This window comes from Microtus oregoni, unplaced genomic scaffold (genome assembly GCF_018167655.1).
Source record: "Microtus oregoni isolate MIOR12 unplaced genomic scaffold, Mior012 000025F_ref0000491, whole genome shotgun sequence".
NCBI classification, from domain to species: Eukaryota; Metazoa; Chordata; class Mammalia; order Rodentia; family Cricetidae; genus Microtus; species Microtus oregoni.
This window is the reverse complement of record NW_024543084.1, coordinates 34,055,514-34,064,350: the sequence shown is the minus strand read 5'-3', so window position 1 is coordinate 34,064,350 and position 8,837 is coordinate 34,055,514. Positions and strand designations below refer to the sequence as shown.

The 8,837-nt window shown below is 35.4% G+C and overlaps 1 protein-coding gene across 1 annotated transcript in view; it reads left to right on the top strand.

The window, feature by feature from the left end:
- The first annotated feature begins 3,687 nt into the window (after nucleotides 1-3,687).
- Nucleotides 3,688-8,837, top strand: part of LOC121462564 (probable ATP-dependent RNA helicase DDX60) — a 76,798-nt gene continuing 71,648 nt past the window's right edge. Inside the window, exons 1-5 of the mRNA XM_041674201.1 lie at nucleotides 3,688-3,691; nucleotides 3,855-3,921; nucleotides 4,254-4,443; nucleotides 5,892-6,233; nucleotides 7,387-7,503. Of these exons, the coding sequence (XP_041530135.1) occupies nucleotides 3,688-3,691; nucleotides 3,855-3,921; nucleotides 4,254-4,443; nucleotides 5,892-6,233; nucleotides 7,387-7,503 (720 nt within the window). The remainder of the gene's footprint in view (nucleotides 3,692-3,854; nucleotides 3,922-4,253; nucleotides 4,444-5,891; nucleotides 6,234-7,386; nucleotides 7,504-8,837) is intronic.

Genomic DNA, 8,837 nt, shown 5'->3' with positions numbered 1-8,837 from the left:
GTGTATCTTTATCACTTCTCACTTGTACAAGGTCATCAGAATCTTTGCTCTTTGGCCTGCTCTTGCAGGATTGCAGCATCCTACAGCTCTCAGAGTCGTGTGAGAGCCAGGGGAATAAAATGTGTAAGACTCTTAAAACCCAGAAGTTCTTCATAGGGACAGCAACAGCCTTGGTGTGCTGCTGACTGTGAGTTATTCTTAATTTGTTGCATTATGTTCTAAGTGAGATTTAGATTCTCTTCTTCCTCAATACGTTTTGTAAATTTGCTTGTTATGCTGCTCTTTCTCATGAGAGTGTAAAATAAAAAGAGTAAGTAAGTAGGAGATAAAAGGATGGAATAGGAAGAGGGTGCACTTTTCACTAAAAAGATAGCTCAAAATAAAAGAGGATTTCTTTAAAAATAAAGAAGGATTTTGTCACAGAGGAAAATACCATTTTGTCCTTGGATAAAGACTAGAATATCCCAAGATGGAATAGAAGAGCTGAGGGCAATATCGGGAGGTTCTCTTGACTTCACAGGAGAACCAACAAAGTCGTAAAGACTTTGTGAAGGATGGAATTCCTAAAGTCAAATTTTGGTTCATTTTTATAAAACTTGAAACCAGTCCTCTTTTAAAAATTAGGTTAAGTTATTAATCTTCTCTGCTAAGAAGACATTTAAAAAATCAGATTTTATGGTTAATCTAGATGATCATGTTTTTGTTGTCAGACATTTTAGGAAAGTGACATTAAAGAAGTTAAGTTTATTTAAGTATCTGTTTTTAAAATCTTTTAAATGGGGCCAATGAAGTGACTCAGCAGATAAGTGCACTAGCTACCAAGTGTGAGAATCTGAGCTCCATCTCAGGATCCACTTGGTGGGAGGTGATAGCTGACTCCTGAGATTGTCCTCTGACCTCTACATTTCTCTGTAGACATATGTGCACATGCTCAAAACAAAGAACTAAAACTCAACAAAAATTAAAATATCTTTTAAATGCAACTTTATAGACAACTATTTTAGTTTGATTTTTGGCAATGCCAATTATATTGCTTTGTCAGTTACTAGGCTTCCTGCACAGCTCTAATGGGTGGTCTAAGTCTTTTGTCATTCACAGTTTTGGTCATCACCACAAATAAATAAATAATAACTGCAGATAAAAAACACAAACAAGCAAATATAGCTCTAATAAGTATTTCTTTTCCAAATTACTTTTTATAAAATGCTTCACCTTATTGGTTTATTTTGTATTCTTCTTTTCAATCTTTGTAATCACTGTCTGTTGGTTTTGCACAGAATCTGTCCCTGTGAGAAGAACCTTGAAAGATGCTAGGGACCCACAGGACAGGCAGAATTGAACATGGGAGTACAGTCCTGGTGGATAGGCAAATAGCCATCTACATTTTTTAGTTGTTAAAATTTGAAAAAATAAAAGGGGTTTGGTTGGTGTTTACTTCTCAACATTCGTCATAATTCCCCTTTCCCCCCAAAACGGTATTAGGTGAGACAAACCAGGTGATGTTATCACAGTATCAGGGACAGTGGGAATGAAATTATTGGATGGTCAATCAGCAAGGTCTTCAGGGAAAATTGTCCAGAGACAAGAATTGGGGTACAGGGGTTGTCAGAATCGAATTTTTTAACCACTTTGAAATTGGTAGGAGAAGAGTAACAAGTTTTCCCAGGATTGTTAACAATTCTTTTCATAAGGCCACAAGTCAAGATAGTTTGTAATATTTTTTCTGGTGCAAAAAAAAGAGAGAGTTTTTTTTTCAATTTCTTTTAAACTTTTGTCTCCTGGATTCGTGTTCTTAATGTCATCAGGGAAGTTTTTCTGCTATATGGGAAGCCTTCTCACTGTTATTGCTTTTGGGTATGACTGGATGCTGGGGTCATTGCTCACAGTGGAATAAAGGGCACGTGTGGATGGATACTCACACTTTCTCCTTCCTGCAATCACTTTTGAATTCAATATCGTTCCACCCTCCCTTCTCCAAGAACCCCCATGCTCCCAATTTTGTCAGGCGATCTTGTCTGTTTCCACTTTCCAGAGGGATCTATATGTTTTTCTTAGGGTTCACCTTATAACTTAGCCTCTCTAGGATCATGAACAATAGGCTCAATATTCTTTATTTATAGCTAGCATCCACTTACGAGTGAGTACATACCATATCCATATTCATCTTTTTGGGCCTGGGTTACCTCACTGAGGATATTGCCTCTCTTAATGAAGCCTAACTTTCATATTAAACTTTTATGTTAATTAGTTTTTATGGTAACAGACAACATGAGTGTAGTATCCAGATTAACACCTGGAGACTATAGTAGGCTCAATTTACTGTTTGGTATTTTCTATTTATGGTATTGAAGATTGAAGCCAAGGTATCACACATGATAGTAAGTGCTCTTTTCTTAACCAAGCTACATCCTTAATCTTAAAATTAAGACCTAGTTCCAGGACAGGCTCCAAAACCACAGAGAAACCCTGTCTCGAAAAACCAAAAAAAAAAAAATTATTTTATTGAAAACTAGGATCTTGCTGCTTTACTTCTGATTATTTAAGCAATTAGTGTGTGTGTGTATGTGTGTGTGTGTGTGTGTGTGTGATTTTATGTATGATGCATGCTTTTGCATGAGTGCATCTATGTGCCTCCGCACATTCATTTGGATAACCAAGGAGGCTATTGAGTGTTTTTTGCTACTGCTATTTATGCAGTCACCCCATTCTTTGCCATATAGAACAGACCACAGAATCTTCAAATCCATCATGCAGTACCATATTCCTGTGTATTAAGGTACATGATGCTGACTTTTCTCCCTGGGCTGCCATGCCTTATCTTCTTCAGCAGGCTTCAGTAGTTCATTTTCTTCATACCCCACTCTTGTACCTCTGAGTAAAAGGATCTGATATTGCCTTACGAAAGAGCTCTTTGGTTCCCTGTGCCTGTGCTGTTGACACATTCAATACACCATGCCATCATGGTTGAATTAGTTTTCTCTGGATCTGGTTGCCATCATTGCTTTACCCAGCCACAGCTTTCTCTCTCTCTGCTGTTAAGAACTTGACTCCCACTGATATACAGTGCTGGAGTAATCTTTCCAAGATGCAAAGCTGTCCCATCTCCTTAAAATCCTTAGTGACTCTGCCACATGCTGGAGGGACCTGCATGCTTCTCACACCCTCTCTCAGCATCAAACACCATCTCCCACTCTCCACTCCAGCCTCCTGGTTCCTGAAGGAACCTGGTTCCACCTTCATCCGTTCGTGACACAGGCCATTTGCATGTTACATGTGATGATATGCTGCTCGTCTCTGTCTGGACGCTCACCTTCCTCCATTCTGTTTAATTCTTTAGAACTTTCCTTGGGCATTGCTTCTTTATGGAATGTCTCATTTTTTGACTTGGTCGCATTAATGATTTTCTATTGTGTATGCGATTATGATTAATGGTTGTCCTCTTGACTTTTATTCCCTGAGAACAGATCACATGTTGATTGTACTCATTCTTGTGTCCCTGCTACTCAATATTTAATTGGAAAGATAGTCATTCAGCACATTTCTGCTAACAGGAAAGTTGATCAGTTTTTTTTCTTTCTTTGCAGATTTTGCATCTCATTAATAATGACCATTTAGAGGAGACAGAGTAAAGGATATTTCATGATAAATATTTTTTAATTCAGGTTGGAGACACTGAGATCAGCAAGAATGGGTAATTTTAAATTCAAAATATTATTTATAACATTATAACATACATGCTTCACAGATTAAACAGCTAAAATGGCTACATTACTGTTTCTTATTTCTCAAATAATAACTGTGAGTTCCCTTAAAAAGACTGACTAAAAAAAAATCCCTCTTATTTCCCTTTTTAGAAGAACATTACACAGGAATTTTAGAGGAAATGTCAAAATTAATCTTGGAAAATATGCCAAAGGCTGAGTAAGTATTTTTGTGGTGATCAAGAGTTTTGAAATCATGTGTAATATTTCCCTTTTCTCTAGAGATATTTGACTTTATATGGTAATATTGATGTGTACCTACATCTGTGTGTGTGTGTGTATGTGTGTGTGTGTGTGTGTGTGAGAGAGAGAGAGAGAGAGAGAGAGAGAGAGAGAATGTACATTACATACATGATAGAAGTATATGTAATTACATGAAAATATGTATTCAGCACTTTAGGTTGTTAATGTCAATGAGATAATAACAACTGTACTGTTTGGGGGTATTATGTCATCCATGTGTGCTTTATTCCAACGCTTTTCTTTTTTTAGTTATTCCAGTTTATTCAATGATTTTGTTGAATCTGAGTTTTTTCTGATTGATGGAGACTCCTTGCTTGTCACGTGTGTATGTGAGAAGTCACTTAAGCCGGGGCAGAGTCTCCACTTCTTCTACCTGGTTGAGCGCTACCTGCTGGATGTCATTAGCAAAGGAGGACATTTTGCCATAGTTTTCTTCAAGGTAACACAGACCACCTGAGCTTTTTATCCTCTGAAGACTGAAAACAGAGTTCGTTTGTATGATTAGTTAGAGACAAGGAATTTTGTCGCTGAAGCTGGCCTTGAACTCATGATGCCCTTGTTTCTGCTTCCCAAGCAAAAGGATTTCAGGTGTGCACCACCACCCCTTGTTATAAATCAAATTTTTTTATAAAATTATATAAACATTTTCACCACTGACTGCAGAGCCAAATACATTTTTAAAAGTTCAGAAAATAAGATGGAGCCCAAGGCATGGAGGTTCAAAGTTGGAAGCTACCCAAGCCTCACTTAGTGACTTGATGAGTAGTTTAGCCAACCTGGAAAGACCTTAAAGGAAAAAAAAAAATCTAGAAATGCAATTTAGTGATAGAAGACTTGCCTAGTGTGTGCAAGGTTGTGGGCTCGACCTCCAAAACAAAAAAATAAACAAAACAAAACAAATAAAAAGTCAAACAATTTAAAAGGAAGAGGAGAACAAAGCAATTACCTAGCATTGCAGTGTTCTGGAATGAGCACAGTTAGATTGTTTGTAATGTGTAGTGATAGGAAACTTTAGTGGACAGAGTCACAAGAGTTGTTGAACTTCTGAACAGTAGCCCCACTGATCTCAGTTCTACTTTCCAACTCTGAGAACTACTTTGACTTCAAAACTCAGCAGGCAACTTATTTGAATACATTGTTAGGTGTATCTGAGCCCATGTGAACTCACTAACCCTATTTTTCTGTTGTGTGCTCTGTTATAAATAATGATGAGGGAATATCATATTTGGTGTAATAAATAAAATTTTGATAAATTCAAATACAGGTATATCTACTGCTACCATATCCTCATTTTCCTATATTCAGGGCAGCTAATGCTATACTCAAGGATACTCGTGTGGATGTTCAATCAGTTTGCTGCTCACGATACTGTATATTTCTGAGCATTGCTGACCAGCAGCATTTCGTTCAAGGAAGCAGGGTTTTGCTCTATGTTTACAATTCTTTCACAGATTTTAATCTCCTAAGAAAAACCCTTGTTGTTTAAGAAATGTCACTGTATCTAGAATTATTCTTTAGAATAACATGTTCTCCTTCAGTTCCCAATTCCAGAACATTTATAATTACAAATTATTATTTTCATAGTTATTTTTGTCCTTTGTCTTCTTGACATAAGGTTGGACAGGAGAATGATTAAAAGCCTGGAAGACAAAGAGTAATGAACTCTGGGTACTATGGGCTTGCTTACTCTTAGGTTTAAAATGTGAATTATAGCATACATTTGTGATATAGAAAAATTCCAGGGTCAATTTACTGACTAAAGGACATTAAAAAAATACAAACCCAAACCTTCTGTACCGTGTTCCTTCAATGACCTTAATGATATATGATAACTGCCTGAACTATCAAAACACTTGTTAAATTCTGTCTTTTGTCTCCTCCTCATAGGATGCTGAATATACATACTTCAGAGTCCCCGGACTTCTTACACTGAGAACTGCTTTAATTATGCACCTTCAGAAGAATACTGCCATTGATGTGTGGACTGAATTTTCTGGATGCTTGTCAGAAGAGTGGAGTATTACCTTAAGTCAGAGTTGCCCTTATTTTTTGATTCTTGCTGATGAAGGCCTGAACAACCAACAGACACACCTTTTCAACTTTTTAGTCATTCAGTCTTGGGCAGCAAAGGTCAACATTGCACTCTTCTCAGGACAAACATCTGACATCATCCGTCTTTATGCATATTTTATGCAAAGCTCATATTCAAAGCAGCTGTTTTTCAAGCAGGTAATATATATCTAAAGACAATTTTCTAGAGATTTATAAACAGTTTTAAATTAATTCAGAAGATAAGGCTCGTTAAGAATGCTTGCTAGCTTTGTACCCATGTCGGGTAGTTCATAACTGCCTATAACTCTAGCCCAAAGGGATTTGACAGCTCTGGCCTCTGTGTATACTGCACTTACATGCACATACCTACATAACTACATATATGCATGCATACATACAGAGAGACAGACAGATACATATACATACACACAAAACTAAAAATGAAACAAATCTTTAAAAAATAGCTATCTTGATTCAATATTGACTCTACCCATAATACAGAATCTATTCTAGTTTCAACAGGTTAATATATAGGTTAATAATAATGATAATTAATAGTGATAACATACAGTAATTTGCTAATTAGTTCTTATTGTAAAATAGTTCTTGACACTTACAAATTGGTATATTTGAGAACTAATTTTTGGAATTTTTCAGAGTAAAGCACATTTACTAACTTAATAAATAAATATAGTTTGCTTATTTTTCACTATGTGAGGTGAGTTCTGTATATGAATATCATTCCATAGCTCATCAAAGTAGGTTTAGCATTCTGTTGATAGCAGTTTCTGAACTTGAAAAACCTTACAAATATTGTGCCTAGAATACATTTTAATGCAGAATTTTATTTATAAAATAATTTATACCTTAATTTACTGAAATTCACCTTAAAGAAACGTTTTTACATTAACTGATTTGGGGAGTACTTAGAATTTAAAATACAATGGAATATCACTTATGACTCCATTTGTAGACTACTGGAAATGGCATTGAAACTGTTGGCAATGACTGTTTCCAGTACCATAGATGCCCAGGGGGAGAGGATTCTAATCTCTTCTTAGGTGCTTGCTTGAAATGTGTCATAGTGAAACACACTGATTTTATATCATTTGTATCTTTGTGGAAATGCTAAAATCAGGTGATATATAGCCAGACGAGATAACCAAGTGATGCCTGGAATGATTTCCAAGCCTTGCTGACCGTCCTTGATCACAGCAGGGTAGATTGTAAACTCAGGACTGCACTGTAATCTGACTATTTCTTCAATTTCTGAGTTCTGTAGCTGAAAAACAGATGTATTTATGACAATTTATAATATTTTGTTTTGCAGTTTGAGAGAGAGATTATGATTGATTACAAAACCCTGATTCAACAGTTAAAAAAATATAGAGACCTAGATTTAACAACTCTATTTGGAGATTTGACATTCAATAATATGGTGGAAAAGGTAATAGACCTTAAAAAAAACACTTTTTAATTGAACTTTATTTTTATAAAAGTGTGTGTGTGTGTGTGTGTGTGTGTGTGTGTGTGTGTGTAGGAATGAGTACAACCCTTCGTATTACTTCTAAGGTTTTACCTTGTTTGAGACCAGCAAACTTCTTTTATTTCTCTAGTCTAATGGATATAGTAACAAGTCTCTTGTAGCAGTGGAGAGTGGGAGAGATACTAGAAATAGTTCTCCTATTCCTGGTTTAAAAATAAATGTTTCTATTTCTTCCTGTTAAGTAGGACTCAGATAAAGATGTGTCTAGACTCTGATGTAAAGAAGATGACCCTGAGCTTCTCCTATTGTTTAAACCATGAATACAGTAGTGTAACTATACCACAGTACTGTTGTTTTGCCCTTAGTTTTATTGAGGTCATGATGCATTTGCACAATTTTTAAATATTCCATTCCTGGTATCCATATGCTTCATCATGGTGAATGGTTTTGTTAATATGGTCTTGGGTTCTGTTTGCTCTATTTCCTGTTGAATTTTTGCCTTGCTTGGCATCAGTGATACTTTAGTGTAATTTCAGTCTTTTTACTGTCTTACATTTATTTGTAGCATTTTATGTGCTTACAGAAAAGAATGTTCAGGCTTTATTTTTAGTATTTTGAAATCCAGTCTAAACCAGAGGAATTATCCAATCTGTGATAATTTTGTAAATTTTTCTGCCTGAAACTTGGCACATATTTGTCGGGATGGTTTCTTAGTCACTTTACCTGTGATGTGGATGTTGGTGTATTTAGGCCTACTATGAAGTAGGTTTCTGTCTCAGTGTCTCTTCTGCTTTTTGTTTTGTTTTGTACATCTGTGATTTCTCTTATTTGTTTAATAATGTTTGTCTAATTTCAGATTGAGTCAATATATATATTGACTAGATATATAAAATTTTATTCTCTTAGGCTATGATTTCATCTTTTACTTTCTTTTGATTTTCTTGTTTCTTTTTATCTACTTTTTTAGCAAAGTATTTAATTGATCTATTTTCTCACTTTTGGTATTAAACATTGCTTAGTGTGATATGTTTTTCTCTGAACACTGCTTTCATTACATGACAAAGATTTTGATATAGAGACAGTAATTTTCAATGTATTCCTTATATTATCATATTTAGTGATTATTGTAATTTTAAATGATGCTCTTAACCACCACCCATAACTCCAGTTATAGGGGATCCCATGCTCTTTTCTGACATCTGTGAACACCAAACATTTATGAGGTACAATCTTATGGGCATGCAATATACTCACACCTTAAAGTAAAATAAATAATTAAAAAAATAGAAAATTAA